Here is a 26588-nt window from a genome sequence, read left to right on the forward strand (position 1 = left end):
AAAATAGACATAATGCTTGCATCATTACTGAATGTTTGCTGTGAAGAAAAGTCAGCCTTTAAAAACATTATATTAACATGACATGTCATATCATTTTTTGGATTGCAAATCAAATTGTCTCCTTTGTGAACAAAACATGAACTGTGAAATAACAATCTTGCTCAAAAGTCATTTCAAATTAGAGGGATGTTGGGAAGATGATGTTGTTTGCTGAGCTAAAATAAGAGAAGGCTTGCATATAGTTAATGATATAACCAATAATATAGGTATTTAAGTATAGGTAGAATGATAGGAATGTTCAGTAGATTTCTTCTGTCATGAGATTTCATCAAAGGTTTTGCCCCAAGGATTGAGAATCTCTTGCCACAGTTATGAAAAATGTATCCAAGTCCTAAAAGGGCAACTATCACCATAGGCTGATATTTGCAATACATTTGATGGGACAGCTGTTGCAAATGATGCCAAATGAATTCTTTTGTCATCAGATGCTTATTTGATCCTTTGTGTTTTCTTTGCAATAAGTCCTCCTATGTTAAAACCCACCCTTGTAATAATTAAATACTACTATAATTTCTAATAAAAACTTAGTCTTCTATGTCTTTAAAAATGTGTAATAGTTTAAAAAAAAGAAGCAACAATCTTGCATAACTGCTGTCCTTTTCTTCAGTATACTATTAGTGAAATCTTTCTTAGAGTAAACAGACTTTGTAGTGTTATAAGCAGAACTAAATAAAATAAAGCAAAGACATTGTAGCAAATCTTGGAATGTGGTTGAGAAGAGCCACCAAAAAGGAATCTGTGGGGTAAAGGAGATAAAAAAAACATGCTGTGGCAGGTTAGCTAGGTAAATGAAGATGAATTGGAAGGGAATTGCAAGACCTAAACCCTTAAGGAATTCACTCTTGAGATAGTAGATGCTTTCTTAACCCACTTCAAGAGGGCTTACTTAATTGAAATATTACTAAGGTTGGCATGATATTAATACTAAATAATACTGAAAAGATTACTGGTAGAGCTGTCCATATATGATGATAACTTCTTTTTAAGCAGCCTATACCTTGGAAGAACATATTTCCTATAATTAACTTATATTTGCTTTTCTTGGAGTTTTAGGGGATTGAAAGGTATCTCATGGGACCAGGATCCTATCAACTCAAGGGCTCTGAAACAGATCCGCCTTGGATTTGTATACATGCTTTTGAGGTCCCATTTCTATTCCTTTCTCATTAGGAAAATTTGGGAGAGTTGTCCTTTACATAGAAAAATGTGTTAAATTATCTGCAGTAATTGATAAGTACAATTTACATGTTAGTGAATAAATAAATATTGGTCAAAAATTATGAGGAAGTAAAAGAGAGAGTAGTGGAAGAATGGGTGTAGATGAAATAAAAAGTATTTATTTCAAAGACTTTTAAGGAGTTGAAGAAACTTTAGTGTCTCTAATTCAGTGCTGAAATTTCCTCTATATTAGTGTTCCCAAATAGTCAGTCAGTCAGCCAACCTCTATTAGAACACTTCTACTGACTAGGAAGCTTATTCTATTTTTGTTCTAATTGTTAGAAAAAAAATCTTTATTATATTGAACTGAAATTGACTTCCTTAAAACGTCCACCTATTGGTCCTTTTGGACCAATTTTGAACAAATCTAATTTTTTTCCCGCATCAATTCAGTCCATGTTGTCCTTTAGTCCTTGAGTCTTTCATACCACCATGAAATGTCCTGTCCTACCCTTTGAATTGTTAGGGGAATCTTCCGTAGGGACTGATATTACATACAGGACCAGGGCAGGGTGGGAGGGGAAGAGTGGTGAGGAAGAGTAACAGGGTAGCCTTTCTTTTAGCTAGACTTTAAAATGAACAATTTAAATTCAAGGTAACAACATTAGTTACTATCTTATTTTAGTACTTCAGTGAATCTGTGATGTCACAATTATATGGATATTCTTCATGGTTCAGATTATAACCAGTTAGGTTTTCATCTCATCTTGTTACAATTCTTGGACTTATCCTTCAGTCAGTTCTTTACATTTTACTGTGTCTCTTAACCAAATTATATGACTGTTGTGCCATGTTTCTTATAATTTTTTAAATCTTTTCTCATTTCTTATACTGCTGTGATATTCTGTTACATTCACATATCACAATTTTAGTATTCATTCTCCACTTGGTGAAAGTCCACTTTATTTCCAGTTTTAGCTACCATAAAAAGTAATGTAAAATTACCCACTTTCATGTTTTCTGAATGTATACTTTTAGCTGACAGTATTTAGTGGAACATTCTACTTTATCTCTAATTATATATTAAGAAAACTTTCATGGTCTCATAACAACTACTTATATTTAAATATTGCCTTAAAGGTTTATGGAGGCTTTCCCTCACTGCTGCCCCCATTACTGGGAGAATTATTATTATTGTTGTTCCATTATAAAAGCACTGCCATTAGCAGACATTATATAAATTCCATATTGGGGAAAAAATGTCAGTAGGGCAAGTTGAGGCAGGTAAATGTTTGAATTTTCTATAATAAAGATATTTTTTGTCAGTTGTAATATTGGTTTTTAAAATGAATGATGTATTCTTATGATAAACAGAAAAACAAAGCTTAGCATTATTTAATGCTTAGCATTTTAAAGCATTGTTTAATTTATTGTTTGTATCTTCTTCTAGACAGGTTACTTGATACTTATTGCTGTTATGCTGGTATCTCGCACATATTGTGATGTTTGGATGATTCAAAATGGGACACTCATTGAAAGGTATTTTTTCCATTCACTTCTGTTACTTTGCCACCAATTCAAATTTATGCTTTTATCAAAAAAGTATCTTAAATTGCTACTAATTTAACTCTGAAATGTTATGTGAATTATCAGTCAGAATATTTTTTAATTGATTAGGCAATTATAAATAAAACATTAAAAGATTTCCACACATTCCTTTGGGAAGTAAATATTCATTAGATATTATCAGGAGAAAAAAATTAAACCCCTAAACATCTTGAACCTAACACTTTTTTTGGGTTTTTTTTTTTTTGCAAGACAAATTTAAGTGGCTTTAAGTGGGTTAGGTGGCTTGCCCAAGGCCACACAGCTAGGTAATTATTAAATGTCTGAGGCTGGATTTGAATTCAGGTACTCCTGACTCCAGGGCTGGTGCTCTATCCACTGCGCCACCTAACTGCCCGAACCTGAACACTTTTAATATATTTTTGACTGTGGTCTGCTTTTAGACTCTCCTGGCTTTAAATGTGCAGCACTTTTTGAAGTTGTTTAATTTTTTTTTTATCTTCTTTTTACTATTCAAAATATTTTGCTGAAATATTAGATTTAAAGATGAAGGCAGAGAGACTTTTAAAAATGAAAGCATTTTTCCCCTCAGATATTTTGTATGTATCTTGAGAAATTTGGTGTGAGATAGGGATGCCAAAATTGTTCATTTTTTTTCAGTCTCCCTTTGAGGATGAAGGAAACCAACATTGCTTTTTTTGTTGTTGTTTTGGGTTTTTTTTTTTTGAAAGGCAGTGGGGTTAGATAGCTAGGTAATTATTAAGTGTCTGAGGCCGGATTTGAACTCAGGTCCTCCTGACTCCAGTGTCAATGCTCTATCCACTGTACCAGCTAGCTGCCCCAACTTTGCTTTTTAAAAAATGGTATAATTATTCAAAGGGTAGACTATTATTAGTTCATTTTGCTGAAACTAGCTCCAAGTAGTTTTCTGTCCCACTTATTCACTGTATTTCACTAGCATTTATGAATCTCTTATTATTACTTTTACAACCTCATTAATTTCTTTAATAGGGGTCCATATTATTTGTCTTGTGGCATAACAGGAATGGACAGAAAGAAGTGACTGCCAGTATTGAAACAAATTTTAAAAAACACTCAGAAACCACAGGGTTTTTACAGTCAACCTGTACATAATAGTTTTCATAAAGACTAATTATCATTTCTCTAACCATATCATCATTTGTACTCCCTTCCTTCGTCCTCCCTCAGGTTGATCTTTTGAGCTTTTCTCTCCAAATTTGCCCTTGATTTTAAGGGAGAAGGAGAAAAAAGGAAAATTAGAGAAGAGACAATATACAAAAGGACCAGTTTGTGGAGGCCCCTGCCCTGAATCCTGCAGGATGGTGCAATAGAAAGAACAATCCCTGGGTCTAGAAGACCTTGGCTCTCATTACACCTTATATGGTCATATCACTTGACATCCTGGTGCTGCCTCAGTTTTCTCATCTGTAAACTGAAGGGATAGGACTAAGTGGCTCTGAAGCCCCTGTATTTTCTAGTTCTATGATCTTTATGGACAACACTCTAGGGAGATCTTGAGAGATATGTACATATGGGTGTATTTTGTTGCTTGAATGTAGTATCCATGGACCTGATTTTCTAGGCCCAAATTTTACACCTGCTTTACCACAGACAGATTCCATTTCAGACCTTCTATTTCTTAAATATTAAATGAAGTAGTTGGATTTGGTGACCTTTGAGGTCTTTTCTAGCTTTAAGGCAGTGGTCCTGTGACTCCCCCCCCCCCCCTGCTTTGAATGCTCCTGGAAGGTCAGTGGAATGATTATAAATGCTTCTTTAAAATGATAGGTAATAGTTTGGAGAAAAGTAACCTGGGCTGTCAAGGGATTCTGCTCAGCTTGGACCAGTTGCCTGATCTCGCTGGACTTTAGCTTCTTCAGCTTGAAAAATAAAGGGATTCTTGATTCCTTCCAGATCTAAAGCAGTGATCCTATATTAGAAAATTATTGATTGCTTAATTATTGTTTAGAACAGCATTTTATTTTGGGTAGATCAATTTTATGATCTATAAAGCTATGCTTTTTGCATGACTTTTAGGGCCTCATATAATTATTACATCCAGGACATTTATGCTCATTTTATAGGACTTGGAGACTATTTTACTGTTTTAAATTATTATAAATTTTTATGATTGTGTCTTTGCTTTATCTCTTCTGTATAAACTCTTGATGCTTTATCTTTGATTTTAATGTTGTTCTTTGGAATAACACTTTACCATGTGATTTTCAAGAATATGTTTCAAAAACCCACTGAGGGCAACTGCCCCATTACACAGTTGAATTATAATGCTTCCATGCAGAATCATCTTTGCTTATATTTTCACAACATTTTGTATTTATAGTAGTATACTAAAAATTTTGCATTATGGGATTGAAGAAAAGTTAACTATTTTCCCTCAATTCTTTATTTACTAGAATTGTGGAATATATATCATTTTCTTCTTCCTAAACATTTTTGCATCTTGTTCCTGTCTAGTGTGGTGATAGCTCTGTTAAAGAATCATTTTATGGTAATGAAGCTGTTTTATAACCATGTTTACACCCACTTTATACATTTCAGGAAGCAGTGTTGATAGGTATCACTTTTGTGAAATAGCTTGATATTAATTACAAGAGCCTTGAACCTGAAATCAGGTTTATCTGATTCCAAGTCCTTGTTCCATTGCTTAGTAATGATGTGACTTGACAGAAATCCTTTAACTTTGGGGAGTCCCAGTCTCCTTGCCCTTCTGAGATAGAATGGTACAGTGGAAGGAGTGCTGCATTTAGAGTCCAAGGACCTGAGTTCTTCTGCCTCTGCTATGTAATCCATTTGACCTTGGGCAAATCATGTACCCTTACTGAACTCAGTTGCCTCAGCTATAAAAGGAAAAGGTCAGACCAGATCACCTGTGGGGAAATTTGTAATTCTACTTCTGCGAGAGATGGTCTATAAAATCGGGAGTGTGACTCAGGGCACAAATTGCTGGATCTGGAATTGAGAAGACCTTTTTTTCTTAATTTCACTTTTGTGAGCCTCATTTTCCTTTTCTGTAAATTGAAGAGGGTAATAGAACCTACCTCGTAGAGTATGGTCATGTAAAATGCTTTGCAAGTCTTAAAGAGTTATATAAATAACAAGAGTTACTACAATTTATATCTCTCTATCCATACACAAACTCCATAATGCACTTTATAAATATAAACTAGCAACATATCTCCTAATTTGTGTGTAGGTATATATTGTTCAAACCTATAATTATGATTCACACATTTCAGGATAAATAAGGTCAACTTTGTGCTTCTTCATTTTTCTCCTTTGTTCTATTTTTTTCTTTCTTCTCTCCCTCTACTTCTGCCTCCTTATTTGGGTGCCCATACCTCCATCTTATCAAAATTCAAAATTAAAATAACAGTCTACAATTTTATATCTTGTTCATTGATTTAGATTTTTGTATAAATTTTAGGTACTAGCCCGTGTAAGAATTTGTATTTAAACTTTTATTTCTATTTATGTTGAGGATATTTTGACAGATTTCCAATGAATTGCAGAATTTTTAAAAATTTCTCTTTTTTTGACTGAGTTCTGATGATCAGGGAGGCCCCTGAAGTTTTACTATTCATATACCTGAATCTTGAGATAAATCTGATTTTGTCTACAAAGGTAAATTGAAGGGAGGAGAAATAACTAAACAAATGATTAAAACATTTTTGAGTGATTTTTTTTCTAACCTACTTGCCCTCCCCCAACTTTATGGAAAAAATGAATTGGTTATTATGGTTATTGAGTATTTTGAGGATCATGTTTCAGGTGAAGAAAGAACTAATTTAATCATTTGACAAAGATCAATTTGTTATTAACAGATCTTGTTCCAGAGGGCGAGGGTGGAAGAGTGTATATTTTCCAGGCTATGTCACTTGTACCAGCAGAGGTTGAAATCATGCTGCATAGGTACACCGTTTGCTTTCTTGAACTACTCACAGATTCAGATATTACCATTCAGAGGTATTATTATGCTAGGTTATATAAAACCCAGAGTGAGAATTTAATGCTTACCATCCTTATGTTGGTACTTTAGATTATCATCTTATTGTGCTACTATCTGCAGACTAGAGTATTTTCCCCCAGCTCCATTGTATGCTCACAATCCTTTAGAATATTCATTGTATAGTTTAAATTGAATTGCATTTTGTTACCTTTTTTTTTTGGCAAGACCAATGGGGTTAAGTGGCTTACCCAAGGTCACACAGCTAGGTAATTATTAAGTGTCTGTGGTCAAATTTGAACTCAGATCCTCCAGACTCCAGGGCCAGTACTCTATCTACTGTGCCACCTAGCTTCCCCTGAATTGCATTTTGTTATTTTCTTGCTCTTTATTTCATTACCTTCTTATGTTTCTTCTTTTTCTTGCTATTTGTTCAATATATAGTATGCTTTCTTCTAAAATAATTAGTATATTTCTTCAAGTCTAGCCCTAGCATTATTTGCTTTAGATTTCTTTCCCTTTAGTGTTGAATCATACAGTTTTGGAGCTAGGATAATCTTAAAAGACAATCTAATCTAGCCCCTTCATTGTTAAAGATAGGGAAATTAAGGGTTTGTGAGTTAATTAAATCATTTGGCAAAGGTTATACAACTTATTCATAATATATAAGGTACCAGAACCCAGGGCTGCTGATTCCTAGTTAACCTCTTCTATCTGTACACTAGAGGCTGAAGTTTCTGTTTGCTTATGTCTTGGGGGAATATGTTGGATTTAATGAGATCCTCAGGAGGTAATAATTTCTTAGATTTGTCATTAAGTTTTTCTTTCAAGGTCTTCTAGGTTTCAGTTCCTTACTTTTTTTTTTTGTGTCAATGAGCCTGTAAAGGTATATGTGACTTAAATTTGAGCCACAGTACCAGGTTCTAATCTGACAATTGTGCAAGTTACAGATTAAGGAGGCAAATGGGGTATCAGTTACTGGCTTGCAGATAAACTAGGTCAGGCTTAGAGATTAGTAAAGAATTACTGATCTTTTGAGACCCTTAGATATCAGAACTTTTCTAACCTTTTCAGATGAGTTTAAGTGAATTGAATTGCCCAAGGCCATGCAGCTAGGTAATTATTAAGTATCTGAGACTGGATTTGAACTCAGGTCCTCCTGACTCTAGGGCTGGTGCTCTACCCACCGCGCCACCTGGCAAAGCCCCCAGATGAATTTTTGTTATTTTTTTATTTTAGTTTTTTTAGTTTTTGCAAGGCAATGGGGTTAAGTGGCGTGCCCAAGGCCACACAGCTAGTTATTAAGTGTCTGAGGCCAGATTTGAACTCAGGTACTCCTGACTCCAAGGCCAGTGCTCTATCCACTGTGCCACCTAGCTGCCCCCCAGATGTATTTTAAAAAAGATTTTAGTGACTTTTTTTCCAAGTACTCTGAGTTCTTTTAATAGTCATTTTGAATTCAGTTAAGTTTTTTAAATCTTAACTATCATAGTTACTTTTGAATTTCTGTTTTCTATCCCTTCAGGATTTAGGTTTCATTGAACATTACAAGTTTTAAAAACTTGAGAATTTAGATCACTGAACAGAAAACTATTTGGGGGAAAAAATGTAGAAAGCTATAGTTACGTGCTATTTTAAACAAAAGTTCAAATGTTTATAGTGATAGGTTTGGTTTTTCCTTTTTTATTTTGTTCTGTTTGTTTTATTTGTTTTGGTTCTGTTTTTGCCTTAATCTAAAAAGATTAAATTGTTATGCTCATAAATATCCAAAATAAATACATAGATACCTAAAAGGAAGTTGACATGGTTCTTGATAAATCTTGTTTTAATGTTATGTTGGTACCTAACATTTAGATTTCTTTATTAACAGCTTGCTAATGCTTTTGCATTATGGGTAAATCTGGTAACTTAAGAAGTATCTTTTTCAAAGAAATAAATTGTTATTCTTTTCATACCACAGAAAAAAATCTTCAGTTTTCTACCACTTTTGAAATTTCTAAGCATTTAGGTTGTTTTTATAATGGAACATTTTAAAAATAAACTGGAAACTTGTTTTAAAGTAATTTTTGTTGGTATTTATTTGTTTTTATATCACTTATGTATTGCCTTGTTCTCCCTTCTAGAGAACATTTTTTGTAAGAAGAAAAAATTTAAAAAAGTTCAGCAGCAATATATTGAAAGAGTTTGGCATTATATGAAGTAAAACTAATATTTTAAAAATGAATATTAGAATACCTGCAGGATTTTTTAAAAATAAAAGCAATTTTTTTTCTTTTGCAGTGGAATTATAAGCAGAAATAAGATAATATTCAAGAAACACATTGTAAAGTTTATAGCTGCCACTCCAATGGTAAACCATGGCTAAAAAAAAGCATGCATTTATTATATTTTATGATGATGTGTGTTTCACAGCTTGAGCATCACTAAAGCACTTTGCTTCACTTAAATTTTAGTCAAAATTGCTAAGCTTTTTGTCGTCTTTAGTGTTTCATGTTCCTAATTTTTTATTAATGTAAATAACATTGAATTTTTTAAATATATTATTGGCTTTCATGACAGTGTATTTATATTTTTGCTTTATATTATTTGAGGAACTATTCTAAAATTTAGTCTTTAATTTTAACCTTAGTCCCAAAGATAGAACCTCTTGTATAATTTCTAGATGATTTTAGATGATAAATGTTTTGAAACTAAGGATTCCTATTAATCTTCTTGACACTCATTTTTCCTGGTTACTTTGTTTTCACAAAAGCTTTGACAATTTTAAAGCTTTCAGTTTCAAAGACAGACATTAAATATAATTCTTTTCTGAAATACATAATAACTTAGAAGATAATAAAAGTAAAATTCTTAACTAGCTTAGATTTGAGTGAATTCTTTAATTCTCAAATTCTACCACTTTTTTGACTCAGAAGAGAAAAGAATTTTTGTTGGTAGATGAAAATTCATGTTTAAAACAATATCCACAGAAACAGTTTTATGCTGTCCCTTCATAGCTTATTCCTATGCTTCATGACTTGATATGATTTTTTTTCTCTTAAAAAGTAGTTTTTTTACTTATTTCCTTCTAAACATTCTCTAGTAGAGGTTGGGAATAAGTGTATGTCATTCTTGTTTTATAGGCAGTTAGGTGGTGCAGTGAATAGAGCACTGGCCTTGGAGTCGGAAGGACAGGAGTTTGAATCCAGCCTTGGAACTTGACATTTACTAGCCATGTGACTTTGGGCAAGTCACTTAATCCTGATTACCTGGCATCCAGACCATCTTCAGGCATTCTGATTCATAGCTGGTCACTGAAAACCAGGTAGCTCTGGAGGAGAAAGTGAGGCTGGTGACTTAGCATAGCCCCTTCACTCAAATTCAGTTCACATACTTGTTAGGGCATTATCTCCCTGATGTCAGTGATCTTCTTCAAGAATGAAAGACAGGTATCATCATAGGCAGCCAAATAATACATTGGTTAGAACTTTGGAACATGAATCAGGAAGACCTGAGTTCAAATCCTGATTCAGTCACTTGGTAGCTGTGTAACCCTGGGCCAGTCACTTAATTGCTGCCTTAGTTTCCACATATGTAAAATGGTGATAATAATAGCACTCACTTTAGAGGGTTGTTGTGAAGATCAAATGAGATGATATTTCCAAAGTTTTGCAAACTTAAAAGCACTATATAAATGGTAGCTTTTAAAATTGTTGTTATAGTTGTTTTCCCCCAGGTAAAGCCCCTAAGTGAGAGATTATGTCAACTGTTTGAATAAAATGTTAACATGTCAAAAGTTGTGACCAGATTTTTGTTTTGTTTCATTTTGTTTTTTAAAGAAAATATTTTCACATCTTTTTCCTTTTGGATTCTTTGAATAATTTAAAATTCCCCAAGTAAATTAAATAATGTACAGAGACTGCTTACGATGATGATTTGCTTCATTTGCAACTAACACTCTGCATGTGGTGGTTTGCAGTGGTATCATTGGTCGCAGCAGAAAAGATTTCAAGCGGTATTTGTTCAACTTCATCGCTGCCATGCCTCTCGTAAGTGTACTTCTTTTAAAAAAAATCAGGTTTGTGTATATATTTTAAAAATGACTTATTATACATAGAGCATTTTAAATCTATTCAGAATTATAGATTGAATTTTCATCTCAAAAAGAATTGCACTATCCTCTATTTTATTATCCAGGGAAATTGTAGTCCTTGCAGTACGACTTATGCTTCAGTTGCATTTCTATACATACATATATATATATATATATGATAGAGCCTTAAAAACTGGTACCTTTATTTAGTACAGCCAGTTATGTACAATAGAACCTACAAATCTTAAAGTTAATTAGTTTTTATAGAAGACAGTTGGAATTTGCAATCATTTTATTTAACTACTTGAATAAAATATAAATTTGTGGTATTAGAATTGACAAATATTTTCCCCTCTATCTCCTTTAGTTTTTATTTAGTGATTTTTGGCACTGGGAATTTTAGCATTCAATTGAGAGTAAAAGGAAAAAGTACTTATAAAATATCCATTTTTAAAGTAGAGTTTTAATTTGTCAGAAACAAACTTAAATTTAGTAAAAATTTGGAAGAGGGTTGAAAAGTATAATCTTTTAGACCATTATTTTGAAAGTTGAAGTAACGTTATTAACCCCAGGGTGAAGGCTCAACCAGAAGACTGATCTTTGGTGGTTATATGTTTGTCTGAGAGGGTGAATGGTAGAAAACAAAATTTTCTTGAGGAGGTCCAAGAAAGCATATGAGTATATACAGGAATCCCCTAATAACATATATATATATATATATATATATATATATATATATATATATATATATATATATATATATATAACTGATATGAATGAATAGGAATGAACTTGATATACATGAACTTAAGTTAAGCTTCAATGAAATTTTGAGCTTTTCCTTGAAGAATTCAACTTAAAATATTAAATATTCCTCTGTATAAGGGGTGCTAAAGGGTATACTGGAAATACATTGGTTACTGATAAAACTTTTCAACATCCTGCTGAACTTCACATTACATCAATATGACATCACTGTAGCCAGTTACTCTGGCAAGAGAAATGTGGAGATATGAGACATATTTTGCTATATTTTTGCTGACTACTTTCTCAATCCCTTTCTCTGAATCCTTTCTCTGAACCACATCTCATAATTTGTAATGAAAGTAAGTAGAAAATAAAATTATGTGCAAAATTATATTTTGTTTCCCATCAACATTAGTTGATATTGTACCCATATTCCAATGTATAACTTAAATATTGCCTTCTCTGTGACATTTCCTTTATCCCCAGTCAGAAATTGTCTTTCTTTTTTTGAATGCCATTTTTACAATGATACTTGGGTTTCCCATGTATGTCTTGTATTATATATCATTAATTTCTTGAAGTCTAGAACTCTGTTATTTATCTTTGTATATCCTTCCTGGAATACTGCTTAATAAATGTTGAATGCAAATCTGAAGAATAGGGTTAGATAGGCATACTGGTGCATTGGTAGCAGAATTATGGATCACAAATATTTTCCAAAGAAAATGACTAATATGTTGATAGACTTTGACTCAGAGGTCCTCTTACTAAGCATATATCATAAGGAGATCAGGATGAGGAGAATGCCCCCTACCCTGTACACTCAAAGTATCATGTGTGTGTGAACGCACACACATGGTGTGGGGTAGCAAAGTAGATGTTTATAGATTGGGAATTTCAAAACAAATTGTGGTATAAGAATATATGACTATGATGTAAAAAAAGAACAAATACGATGAATAAAGAGAAACATGAAAGACCCACATGAACTGATAATAATGAAGTAAGCAGAAACTGGAAATTATTATACACTGTGAGTACAGCAATGTAAATGGAAAGAATACCAACCATAAGATAATAGAAAATGAATGTTACAGAATTGCATAGAACAAGCAAGGCTCTAAAGAAGAGATATGAGAAGATTCATTCTTCTTTGGAGGTCCAAGAAGATGAATCATAGCAGATATTTTCAGAATTTTTCCTTGTGCTGATAAGTCTTTTTGCCCCCTCATCTTTTTTCCTTAAAAATGTTTTGTTTAATGAAATGGCTTAAGGGGAACACTGGGAGAGATTATTGTGATTAAAAAATATATCAATAAAATTTTATTTTTAAAAATTCATGTCTTTTTCATATATTGCCAGCTTCCCAGCCTAATCATATAGTTCCCCACAAACCTCTTAGACTTTACTTTTTCAGTGACTTAAGAACTTGATAGTATTTTTTTCAGCTTAATTACTGTCAGTCATCCTTGATGACTTTAGTCACTTTATATTGATACTTTGTCTAATTCTCTGGTTTCACTGTAAACTAATTTTTCATTACCATTTCATGCACTCACTGGTGTCCCATCCTTCAGTTTCTTGGGACTGTTCCAGTTCTGCCCTCTGCCCAGTATCTTATCTTTTCTATCTTATTCTTTCCTTCCTTCCTTCCTTCCTTCCTTCCTTCCTTCCTTCCTTCCTTCCTTCCTTCCTTTTTCCAAGTTAAAAACTTTATTCATTCCTGTTAAATTTTATCTTATTAGCTTCAGTTCACCATTAATCTGTTAGGATAATTCTAGATCTCAGTTCTGTCATTCAATATATTAGGTTTCTTTCTGGCTATGCCATTGACATACTTGATAAAACTTTACCTCCCAGAATTTTTTGTGAGATATGCACTGTGTAAAGTTTACAGTACTTTGTAAATGTGAGTTTTACCATTATAAAACTCCTGTTCTTGTATTCAGTGTGGCATGGAGGTAATCCTGGTTTTTTCGGGGGGGGACAGAAGAACTGGAAGTTGCCACCAATCAGAGAAGACTTCAAGAATGGCCTATATGACATACTTTTCTGTACCAAAATTATGGAAGGAAATTACTGCTTTGATGATAGCCCAAAGGTTTTTTTTTCTCCTTTATAAAATGTATTTTTTAATTTAAATTTTTTTAAATCTGCAAACATTTCATAGATTTTAAAATGGGGTTTAAATCAAGCAAATTCTCAGACCCTTGAGGCATGTATTTATCTTCATCTCTTGGATATTCCTTTTCCTTTTTTCCCCTGGATATATTTCTTCTTTTTTAAAATTTTTCTTCATGTTTTTATTTCCTTTAATTTATTTACACATTACTAAAATATTATTGTTTAAGAATAAACATAATACCCCTACCCCACAAAAATATAAAACCTCATGATAAATAAAGTAAAAGAAAAAAATGTGTTTCAGTCTATTCTGATGCCATCAGCTCTGTCTTGGGTGTATCACATTCTTTTCATAAGTCCATCATATTTTTTCTATAGTTGCTGATTGCAATTTCCTCCATCCATTTCTCTTCACTATTATCTGTTATATTTTCTTTCTCTTTCCATTCTGTCCCTCTTCAAAAATGTGCTGTGGGGCAGCTGAGTGGCACAGAGGGCAGAGCGCTGTCCCTGGGGCCAGGAGGCTCCAAGCCTACGTCCCACCACAGAGACCCAGCAATGTCCCAGCCCCATGGTCCTGGATAGGCCACCCAATCCCAGCACCTTGCAAAAAGTAAAAAAGAAAATGTGTTCTATCTGACTATCCTCTTCTATGACCTACCATCTCCTCTATCACCCATATCCCCCCCTTCCCTCCCCCATCCACCTTCTCTCCTTTTTCTTCTAGATGCCTATACCATATTGAGTGTGTATGCTGTTTCCACTCTGAGCCATTTCTGATGAGAATGAAGGTTCCCTCATTCCTCCCTTCCATACCATTGCAAAAGCTACATGAAATATCTTTTATATGAAATATCTTAGCCAATTCTACCTCTCCTTTCTCTTACTCCCAGTACATTTCCCTTTCACCTACTGACCCCATTTTTGCCATATATTATATCTTCAAATTCAGCTCTCTCCTGTGCCTCATCTATAAAAGCACCTTATACCTACTCTATTAAATGAGTATCATCAATATCATCTTCCCATGCAGGAATACATGCAGTTCATCATAATTAAATCGTTCATAATTTACCCTTCTCATCCACTCTCTGTGCTTCACCTGAGTCCTGTACTTGAAGATCGAACTTTCTATTCAGCTCTGGCAGTTTCAACAGGAACATTTGAAATTTCCCCGAAAGTCCATCTTTTCCCTTGGAAGAGGATGTGCTGGGTGGTTGATTCTTGGTTGCATTTTAAGCTCTTTCTCCTTCTGGAGTATTATATTCCAAGCCCTATAATCCCTTTATGTGAATACTTCCTGGTCCCAGGTAATCCTGCCTGCAGCTCCATGATATTTGAATTGTGTCCTTCTGGCTACTTGTAATATTTTCTCTTTGACTTGGGAGTCCTGGAACTTGGCTATAATATTCCTGGTTTAGGGGGAGGCTAGGTGGTGCAGTGGACAGAGCACTGGCCCTGGAGTCAGGAGTACCTGGGTTCAAATCCAGCCTCAGACACTTAATAATTACCTAGCTGCGGGGCCTTGGGCAAGCCACTTAACCCCATTTGCCTTGCAAAAATCTAAAAAAAAAAAATTCCTGGGTTTTTTTTTTTTGGATCTCTTTTTGGAGGAGATTAGTGGATTCTCTCAATTTCTATTTTACCTTCTCCTTCTAGGATATTAGGGCAATTTTCCTGTAGGAATTCTTTAAAAAATGAAGCTCTTTTCTTGATCATGACTTCCAGGTAGCCTAGTAATTTTAAAATTATCTGGATCTATTTTTCCAGATCAGTTTTTTTCAGTGAGATATTTCACATTTTCTTGTAGTTTTTCCATTCGTTTGGTGTTGAATTATTGTGTCTTGATTTCTCACAAAGTCATCAGCTTCCTTTAGCTCCATTCTACATCTGAAGGATTTGTTTTTCTCAGTGAGCTTTCTTATCTCCTTTACCAACTGGCCAAGTCTGCTTTATAAAGCATTCTTCTACTCGATAACTTTTTAAGCTGTTTTATCCATTTGATCTAAACCGGTTTTTAATATGTTATTTTAATATATTTAATATGTTATTTTCTTCAGTATTTTTTGGATCTCCTTGACTAAGCTGCTGACTTCGTTTCTGAGTTTTTCTTTGCATCTCATTTCTTTTCCCAATTTTTCTTTTACCTCCCATACTTGATTTTCAAAATCGTTTTTGAGATCTGTCATAGCCTGTGCCCAGCTTCTTTATTTCTTGGAGTCTTTAGATGCAGAAGCTTAAACTTTCTCATCTTCTGATAATGTATAGGGGACCAAAATAACTGTCTATGGTTAGGTTCCTTTTTTTTTTTTAACTCATTTCCCCAGCCTATGCCTGGCTTTGGGGTGCTTCCTGAGCTTTGGAGTATTGTTGGGACACTCCCACAAGAACCTCAGTATGTGAGGCTCTGACTGTTCTCCTGGTCTGTTTAATGGCTACAAGCTCACTCCTCTGGGACCCCAAACCAAGACCAGGGTCTGGATAGGTTCAAATCCCCAGAGTCCTGTTCCAGGGACAGAGGACAGATCTCGGCAGTCTCCCTTCACTCCCTTACCTTATCTGGGCTGAGCACTCAGGTTGCAGCTGCCTGGTGGCTCCTGCTGGGCACCTCCACAAACTTGCTTCCATTTCCTGGGATCTGGAATGTGCTGAGGGTCACAGCTGCACTGAGGAGGGCCATGCTGGCCTGGGCTTCATGCTTGCTCTGGCAAAGGTCTTCCAGCTGATCTTCCAAGTTGTGCTTGGTGCTCCCTGGGGTGCAGATCAGTAAATTGCTTCTGTTGCTGGGAGCCCTGGGGCTGTTTCTGGAAGGCTGAAACTCCTTCACTTGGGCACGCTGCTGCCCCTCCAACCCCATGGAACAGAGCCTTCCCACTATTTTCCAGAGTACCTTGGCCTGGAGAATTGCCTCACTGGATCTTTCTGTGGGTTGTCTCTGGAAAATTCAGTTAGAGTCATCATTTTGAAGGTTTATGAAATGTTTTGGAGAGAGCACCCAAGAAAGGCTGTTCTCCTGCCTTTGTCTTGGCTCCGCCCCCCCATATATATTTCTTGATGTAGCATTGTGAAAGTTTGTGTTGTAGTATTCCATCTCCATTTCAAAATTTCTGCAGTGCTGGAACAATCATGTTTTTCCCCCATGTATAAGATTCACCTTAATTTTGGGGCCCCAAATTTGAAAAAAAAAACCCAAAAAATTATTGAACTCAAGTTGATTCATCATGAATTCAAAGACCTTCTACTCATAGCTTTCAGGCATCTTTTGTGCCAGACTGATGTGTGGTTGCATATTTTGTCCATTCCTTTCATAAACCTGAAGCACCAATTGTGTCTCCTTTGAAGTCAGTCACTTTTTCATTAGCAATTCTTGCCCATGTCGAGCCATCTTTGTGCACACTGGAGTTCCGATTGCCCTTGCTCTTCAATTCAGATTTTCAGTTCCCTAGATCAGGTCATTTGGCTGACTTCCTCTGCTGTGATGTCTTCAGTAGGGTTTCTTCTTCCCCAGCTAGTCTCAGATTGCTTTCTCAGTTAGAGGAGGAACAAACTGACAATTTCCATTCACTTGTACAAATCCACTTTGAATTTGAATTCAGCACTATACCAAAACCTTTTCTAAGCCATTTCTGGGCAAGATGTGGCAAAATGTAACCTAATATACTGATAACAAATGTGAAACAATGAATACAAAGACAATAAGGGTGAAAAAAATGGGAAATGCAAGTAAAATAATCTACAACCCATTGTATGAGGCACTCCCAGTTTTTAGACCCCCAAATTTTCGAAAAGGGTTGCATCTATACATGGGAAAATATGGTTTGCTTCTGAATATATAGTACATTTATCAGATTTCATCATTTCTTCAATGGGGCCAAAACTTTAAGGGTAATTGGAACTTTTAATAAAAAAGGACCCAAACATTCTTTAGATGAATATTTTATAGTCTAATGAAGATGGCCAGCTCTTAACAGCTCATTTGGATTCTTTTGTTAGCATTATGGTATTGAATGAAAAAGGGAGTTGAATAGGTACCTTGTTCTTATCTTGAATACTCCAGTTTTTGTAAAGCCTTGCCTGTTTTTTTCTTCATACCAGTCTTGAAAATGATATCCATCAATGAAGTCCCTAAACATCATTATTTTTCCCTATCTCTAACACTCCTCCCTGGTCTTCATTCCCTTATATGTGTTCTTCTATTCAGACATAAGGTTCTCGAGGGCAGGAACTGTTTTTCTTATATTTCCTGTTACGTAGCGCACACATATATGTGTGTGTGTGTATGTATGTATGTATGTATGTTTGTATATGGGAATACCCAGGGCACAGCACAGTACTAACTACACTAAACATGAACTAATAACTTACTCATTTACTCAACTGACACAGAACTAGCTAAAGATGGCAAGGCCAGCCTAATCCAGTTTTATCTGGACAAAATGAGACATTGTGAGTCAACTTTGTGTCAGAAGTACTCTTATATGACCATTTCAGTCATATAATGTAACCATATATAAATAATTATTCATGTCAAGTAATTTGCTACAGCTGCAGCTTATGTATCAGTATTGTATACAGAGAATTAAGAAGTAGAAAAACTACGAAGTTGACAAGATTCTATGTACAGTCAACTTATTCCTTGGTATTTAGGGACTTAAAGAACACATTTTGAAGGAGAAAAGTACATAATTGTAACTGAATATCATTACAATGAACTAACCCATAAAATGGAAGATCCAGGATTGAAAGGATTAGGCAATAGAATAGGCCAATATGTTGTTATTTACAAAGAATACTGTTGAAATACAAAAATTCATAGAATTTAAGTGAGGTACTGGAGCAAAATTAAGGCAGCAAGGTGACATGGTAGATAGAATACTGGGCCCAGTGTAAGGAAGATCTAAGTTCAAATCCAGCTTCAGACACATACTAACTTCTAGCTTTATGAACTTGGGCAAATCACTTAACCTTTGTCTGATTCAGTTTTTTCAGCTGTAATGTGGGGCTAATGATATCACCACCTCCCAGGTTGTTATAAAGATCAAATGAGATAATTTTTGTAAAGCACTTAGCACAGTGTAGGTCACATCCTGAGAGTTGCATAAATATTAGCTAATATAATCATCATAATGATGATGATGCCTTTAGTGCAACTCCAAAAAGCAGCAGCAATCATTATTTCAAATGCTGAATAAAGGGTTTTTTTTAAAAAGTTCACTGAGAAATTATATTTTATTAAAAAGCACCATACCTAATATTCATGACTGCTACATCCTAGGGCCCACAGTCTTTTTACATGAGAAATTTCTTTCTTTCATGTCTTCTGCCATCTAGCCTTACAGCTATACATGTTATCTGTGTGTGTGTGTGTGTGTCTGTGTGTATACATACACATTTATATAACTTTTAAGTAATTTGTTCAACCGGACACTTGTCTAGGTAGCTTTTTAAAAAGTTTAAACCACTGATGTGTGTGTATATATTTGGGGGGGGGTTGAAGAGATGAACAGGGACCCCTTTCCACCACATGCTGGCTATGTCTGGAAGTTCGGAGGTAAAATGTCATTGATTTCTCAAGAAGACTTGTGCAGTGTTACTCTGGTATTGTAGAAGTAGCATTAGATTCAGAGTTAGAAGACTTAAGTTGGTCATTGAACTGCTCAGGGGCTCAGTTTATTCATTTATAATATGTTGTAATGATCTTCTGAGGTTCTTTTCAGTTCTGATTTCTATCATTCTATGATCTAATGGCCTTTGTAGATTCTAAATATAAGTATTTCAAACCAGAGTTGAATTTTTCTTAATGTTCTTTTTCACAGATGTCATTTTACTACTTTTATCCCAGGAGCACTCTAGAATATCCTCAGAAACAATCTCTAGTCAAATTAACTATCTAGAGAGGAAAAACAAAGTGGTTAAAAACACAAGAGCTCAGACATTATTGTGAGGCTAGTTGAACTGCTTATTGGATATTCCCTTTAAAGTTTTTAATCTTGAATGGTTGAAGATTTAGATAAGTTGGGCCAAGAATTTGGTCAGAAGTAGAGTTCTAGAGCTGTGAGCTCTTCTACCCAGTGTGCACTTGCTTCCCCCCCTGCCTGCAGGTTGTGGCACCACCACCTCTCTTGTAAGGGTTTAAGTTGGCCACCTCAGAGTTCTCCATGGATGACGATATTGCTGCTCTCGTTGTTGACAATGGCTCTGGCATGTGCAAAACTGGCTTTGCAGGAAATGATGCCCCTCAGGTCATCTTCCCTTCCATTGTTGGCTGGCTGCCCAAGACATCAGGGTGTGATGGTGGGTATGGGCCAGAAAGTTAGCTATGTGGGAGATGAAGCTCAGAGCAAGGGAGGTATTCTGACTTTGAAGTACCTCATTGAATATGGTATTGTCACCAACTGGGATGACATGGAGAAGATCCAGATCTATACCAGCATCATACTTTCTACAATGAGCTCCATGTGGCCCCTGAAGAGCACCCTGTGCTGCTCACAGAAGCTCCCCTGAACACTAAAACCAATAGAGAAAAGATGACTCAGATTATGTTTGAGACCTTCAAAGACCTTAAAAAAAAGAAAAAGACCCCAGCTGTGTACATTGCCATCCAGGTTGTGTTGTCCCTATATGCCTCTGGTCATACCACTGGTATTGTGATGGACTTCAGTTATGGTGTGACCCACACTGTGCCCATCTATGAAGGTTATGCCCTTCCTCGTACCATCTTCCATCTGGATCTGGCTGGTCGTGATCTGACGGACTACCTCATGAAGATTCTGATGGAGAGAAGGTACAGTTTCATTACCACAGCTGAGACAGAAATCATGTGTGACATCAAGGAAAAGCTGTGTTACATCACCCTAGACTTTGAGCAGGAGATGGCCACTGCTGCCTCCAGCTTCTCTTTGGAAAAGAGCTATGAGCTCCCTGATGGGCACGTTATCACTATTGGCAACGAGAGGTTGTTCCGATGCCCAGAAGCTCTCTTCCAACCTTCTTTCTTAGATATGGAATCCTGTGGAATTCATGAAACTACCTTCAACTCCATCATGAAGTGTGATGGTGACATCCCTAAGGTTCTGTATGCCAATACCGTATTGTCTGGTGATACCACCATGTACTCAGGCATTGCTGACAGGATGCAAAAGGAGATTACAGCCCTAGCCCCCAGCACAATGAAAATCAAGCTCATTGCCCCACCTGAGCGCAAATACTCTGTCTGGATTGGAGGCTCCATCCTGGCGTCTCTTTCTGCCTTCCAGCAGATGTGGATCAGCAAGCAGGAGTATGATGAACCTGGGCCTTCCATTGTCCACCCACAAATGCTTCTAAATGGACTGTTTGTGTTTTTTTAAAAAATTTTTTGTTTTTGGGTGTGGTAATGGACCAAAAAAGAGATGAGATTGGCTTGGCTTTGTTTTTGGGGTTTTTTGGGGGGGGTTTTTGGGTGCTTGACTCGGGATTTAAAATTGGAATGGTGAAAATGATAAACAGTCTTAAGTATGTTGGAAGCAAACATCCCCAAAATTCTATAGTGTATTTTCAGGACACTATACATTTGGGGGTTTTTTTTTAAGTCATTCCAAACAATTGTATAATGCATTGTTACAGGGTTGCTTGCCTCTACGAAGATGGCTATCCTACTCTTAGAGCAAAGGAGCTACTACTTAACAAAACATCCAGAAGGGGAGGGGGAGGGGGGAATTGGATTGCTTTTCATGTAAATTAATGTAATCCTTTAAAAAAAACTTTTTATATCTTTTGCCTTAATACTTGTTACTTTTTTTAATTGCCAACCATAATGGATGGCCCCCAAAATCCCTCCCAGCCCCCAACATAAATGTGAATGAAGACTTTTTTGTAGTCTCCCAGGGAGTTTAATAAGATTGGTGCCAGTACTTGGGGGGGGGGGGGGGGGCTTTACCTGTACACTGACTTCAAATAAAAGTGCACAGGTTTAAAAAAAAAAGCAGAATTCTAACTGAAATTGGATGAGGTTTTTCACTGATCCCAAATGACTATATGCTTTAACATCAATCTTTTTTTTAATTTTTTTTTTTATTTAGGACAATGAGGTTAAATGATTTGCATAAGGTCACACAGACAATTGTTAAGTGTCTGAAGCTGGATTTGAATTCAGGTCCTCCTGACTCCAGGGCCGATACTCCATCCACTGTGCCACATAGCTGTCCCCTTCAACACCAATCTCTGTGATAATGGTATATGTCTCTGAACTAGAACACTGATCCTATAGTCAAAATAGGCTGCAGCATATTAGTAGTAATACTGACTTGTGCTCAAGAAATGGAATAGAGTAAATAATGTCAAGGACATACGTTGTCAGACAAAGGGATATACTAACCCCCCCCCCCCCCCAGGGAGAATGAGAAATCAGATGGACAAAGTCCAAAAACTTAGATATCTTTAAAGAAATAATAGAATGTCTGAAGTTCATTGGATTAGTCCCCATTGAGGACATTTATAGAAATATAAGAACAAAATTAACAAGAAATCGTGGAAGGAATTGCAATCCAAAAATGGAGTCGGGAAAGTACATACTCATGATGACCAAAATTCATCCCAACTATTATTATTGCAAAAATGTTAAGTAGAAAAAAAAGAAAAAATACCCTCTGGTATTTAACAAATTCTTGACCTATATAACTGAAGGATGATCCAATCTTTATCTCTCTATCTTATTTTCAATGGTATTATTATGTGAGACTGTCAGATGTTTTGCTTAAATTAAGTAAATACAGTGAAAAGTGTGTTGAATGCAAAGTTCAAAAACCTATTTTCAAATCTGGGCTCTGGCATTTATTAACTTTATGGCCTTAGGCAAATCATTTATCCTCTGAGATTCATTTTACTTATGTGTAAAATAGGAATAAGAATATTTACATTATTCACCATATCTAATTGCTGAGATAATGTGTAAAGTGTTTTATAAAGTTTAAAATAATATTAGTAAACAGTTATGTACTCTGTCCTTCCCATTCATCAGATAACAGTAATAACTTCCTTTGGGGGGAATTAATTCCTTCTTTCATCTTTTCCCCTCCCCTGCTTTAGTCATGTTTTTTTTTTTCACTTTCTAAACGCTCTCCAATTGACCTTTTAATAATCTATGCTAGAATTTTACCAGGAATTTGTATCAATGTCACTGTATTATAATAGCTACCTCTCCCCCCACTACTACCTTTTTTTTGAAATTCGGAGTAATATTTGCCTTTCTTCAGTTTAAGGGCACCTCACTCATTCACTGTGATTTTTCTGTTCACTGACAACAGTTAAGCTGTATGTTCATGTTCTTTCAGTAGTAGTGCCCTTTGATGTATTTTGTTCTTGCCTACTGTTTTGGGCTAATTTAAAATTGGGTTCTCTTTCCCGTCTCCCTTCACTTGAGTTGCTGTCTCTTCATCCTCCTCCTTTTTTAAAAAATCTTCTCATTATTGTTCTTTGCCAGAGAAAACTGAGACAAAATTGGACTTAATCTGGTGACTCTTTCTCAGAAGTCTTTCTCCTTGACATTCATGTAACATCTATGATGACTGACTAATTTTTTCCTTCTTTTTTTCCAGTTATTTTCCTTTTTTCGTTTTCTTCCTTTTTTCATTACTTCCCCTGATAGTTTATGTAGACATTTTCTGATGCTCTGTCTTCTGTTTCTTTATGCTTTTTCCTTTGACAGTCATGTCTAGTTTTATGGCTTCAACTATCTAGTCATATAGACCTATTTGCTGCTCCCCAGGTATTCTACCTTCTGCCACTATTAAGTTTTTTCCTCAGACTATCTTGCTTGCATGGAATAAATTTCTTCCCTATCTCTACCTCCTCTTTCTCCACCCCTTTAATTCTACACATAGCTGCTTCATTAGTTTTCCTTATTTTATAGATTCTTGGATTACAAAACTAAACTTCTCAGAAGCATCACCAAAGGCTCCCATTTGCCTATAAAATGGGATCTAAGCATTTAGCTGGATATCCATAACTTTCCACATTTTTGCTTCAATTTATCCTTCCCACTTTACTATAGTGCCTTTCATGTACTATATCCTTAAGAACTGAAATATAAACTATTCTGGGGCATGTGTGAACACCTTGTGCCTTCCCTAATGTCAATTATTTGGCATATATTTAGTAAGCACTGTGAGGGGTGTCGTGTTGGGGCTTAGAAGACAATGGAATTTAAATTCTAATGGAAGAGATACACCTGTGTAATGAGACATGGAGCAGATAATGAGGTAACTGGAGAAGGGAAGGGACAAGCTGCCGGAGAGCTCTTGAAAGGACATTTGAACTGAGTATTTAAGGTGAGGTACTGAGATTGAGCACTTTGTGTGAGGAGCCACAAGGAGGCCATTGTGGCTGGATTTAGAATGTGTATGAATGTAAAGACTGACAAATTGCTTTATGTGGGGGGTTGGGGTAGGAAGAGGGAAGTGAAATTGGGGGAGGGAATTATAAAACTAAAAAATAAATAAAATCTTTAACTAGAATGTGTATGAAGACATGCATATTAAATAGCTTATGCTAGTATGTGAAGAGCTTTAATGCCAAACCAAGTTTAGATTTGGTCCTAGATATAAAAGTGAGAGACTGGAGTTTATTGAGTTGGAGGAGAGAGGGGAGGGCTGCGTTGTCAGATCTGTACTTTAGTAAAATAACTTGAATAGCTATTTGGAGGATGGGGGTCTTTTGATAGTATAGAGGATAGATGAGGAACAGATCTAGAGATTGTGATGCTACAAATAGCACTTCAGATAATTGAATGTGTTGTGTGAGAGTGAAGAGTTGAGATTTACTCTTGAGGTTGACTAAAGTGATGGGGCTGCCCTTGTACTAGGGAATTTCAGAAGAAGGGTAGGTTGCAGGGAAGTGTAGATGGTGAGTCTTGCTTTTAGATAAACTTTTTTAAAAGTATACATTAATTGGTAATGCAGACCTAGATCTAAGGACAGTATGGAGCTGAATATAAAAATCTAGAGTCATCTAGATAGAGATAGTAACAGAACTCCTAGAAAGTGAATAGGTGAATGAATGAGAGAAAGGAAGAAAAAAACCAGAACTTTGTCAACATTTATTTTTAGTAGGTATGATGTAGATAAAGATCCAGCAAAGGACTGAGAAGGAGTGGTCAGACCAGTAAGACATGTTTGGGGAAAAATCACATCAGATTTTATTGAGTACTGTTTTTAAACACACACATATGTATGTTTATATATACATATATGTGTGTATGTGTAATATATGTATGAATATGAATGTACATATTTGTTGAGTCAAAGAAACAGCATCTTAAATAACTAGATAGGTATATCTGTGAATACATCTATGTGAGAGAATACATCTGTACTTTTGTTTAATTGATTTAATTTTCTTGTCAACAAAACAGTATTAGTCAGAGTTTAGCCTTACTATATTAAATATGATAATATTTATGGTAGCTATTAAAGGGAGATTCCACTTATATTCTATATATCATGGAACACCACTATATTGACCATCATGAAGTTGGAATTTTCTGTAACAAGGCCTTTTTTTTAACCTTGTAATTCAGCTTTATTTCAATAATTTAAGTGATTCTTAAACTTTTTTGTTCCACAGTGCAAAAAAACCTGTGGATCATCTATCCTTAATCTCATCCCACTTGCTTTCTATTTTTAAAAAATAAAAATATCTCACTAGAACTATAGAAAGAATAGTATTTCATTAAAAGCAGAACAAGTGAATGATATTCTAAAGATTAATTTTTTACCAGAAAAAGTATACATTTTATAAATATATGGGAAAGACAGCATGATATTATATAAAATATAGAGAAACAGCTCATAATATGGCCTTAAAACTGTTTGTTGAATTAAATTTAATAGAATAGTGATCTGAGATTTAGGAGACCAGGTCTCCTACAAGTAATCACAACAGCATTGGGTAAGTTCCATCTTCAAGAGACTGCGTTAAATTTTTAAGTCTCTTCTTGTTCTAAAATTTTATGATTCTTAGAGTGATACCATTTTCATGTTATGTATAGGGAATAAAATATCTTAGATTAATAACTCAAATGTTTTATTGACTTCTTAATAATTCTAAGTGAACCAAAGGAAGAGCTCTAGATAATATGTTGGTTTCTAGGAAAAATTTATAGAAGGGCATGTATAAGGGGCTGTGGATGGAAATGTATGGATAACTACCCACACTGATAAGATCACAAATCTAAGTCATAATTTTGGAAATTTTCAGGGAGAATCCTCATTGGACAGTTGACAGATTTGTGTATTTATTTTACTAGTAAAGAAGGCAATAGGAGACAAAATTATAACTGGGAAGATAAGGTTAAAGTAAAATTTTAAGTGAAATCTCACAAGGTTGTGTCAGTGGACCTTTTCACAACTTAATGTATTTTATACCTTAGATTTAATGACATATAATACTCACAAATTTGTACAAGGCAGCATGACATAGTAAATGGTGGACCTACATCAGAGTGAGGAAGACCTAGGTTCATTGACTTATAATGCTTGTATGATTCAAGTCACTTAACATGGAAGGACTTGAGACAATTTTCAAAATTGCTTTATCTTTTTTTTAATATACTTAAATTGCTTTATCCGTTGGCCCCTCTGCATTGATGGAAGGAATTTACTTACCAGAAATTTCTTACACTAATGAAATCTTAGGTCTAAAAAATTGAACAAAACATATATTTTTATACACTTTAAATTTTAAAAGTTTAAAAAATTTTTTTATTGATTTGAATAATGTCTCAATCTCAGTCTGCTTTGCAATTATAAAAGTTTAAGATTTGGAGACAGAGTAAAGAACAGACATCTAGTTATATTTTAATAATTTGAAATGAAACAAAACTAATTTTTTGTATTTTCG

General features: G+C 35.1%; 1 protein-coding gene and 1 pseudogene across 3 annotated transcripts in view; both read left to right on the top strand.

The window, feature by feature from the left end:
• ABCD3 (ATP binding cassette subfamily D member 3) overlaps nucleotides 1-26588 on the top strand; it is a 99519-nt gene that overhangs the window by 35292 nt on the left and 37639 nt on the right. For 2 of the 3 annotated variants that reach the window (XM_074188214.1, XM_074188212.1), the window contains exons 4-5: nucleotides 2669-2757; nucleotides 10728-10797. In XM_074188214.1, coding sequence (XP_074044315.1) covers nucleotides 2669-2757; nucleotides 10728-10797 — 159 coding nt within the window. Of the gene's footprint in view, nucleotides 1-2668; nucleotides 2758-9049; nucleotides 9120-10727; nucleotides 10798-26588 lie in introns of all 3 variants that reach the window. The other variant, XM_074188213.1, reaches the window with a different exon arrangement.
• On the top strand, nucleotides 11623-26583 carry LOC141488262 (actin, cytoplasmic 1 pseudogene; annotated as a pseudogene).

Source organism: Macrotis lagotis, chromosome 5 (assembly GCF_037893015.1).
Source record: "Macrotis lagotis isolate mMagLag1 chromosome 5, bilby.v1.9.chrom.fasta, whole genome shotgun sequence".
NCBI lineage: Eukaryota > Metazoa > Chordata > Mammalia > Peramelemorphia > Peramelidae > Macrotis > Macrotis lagotis.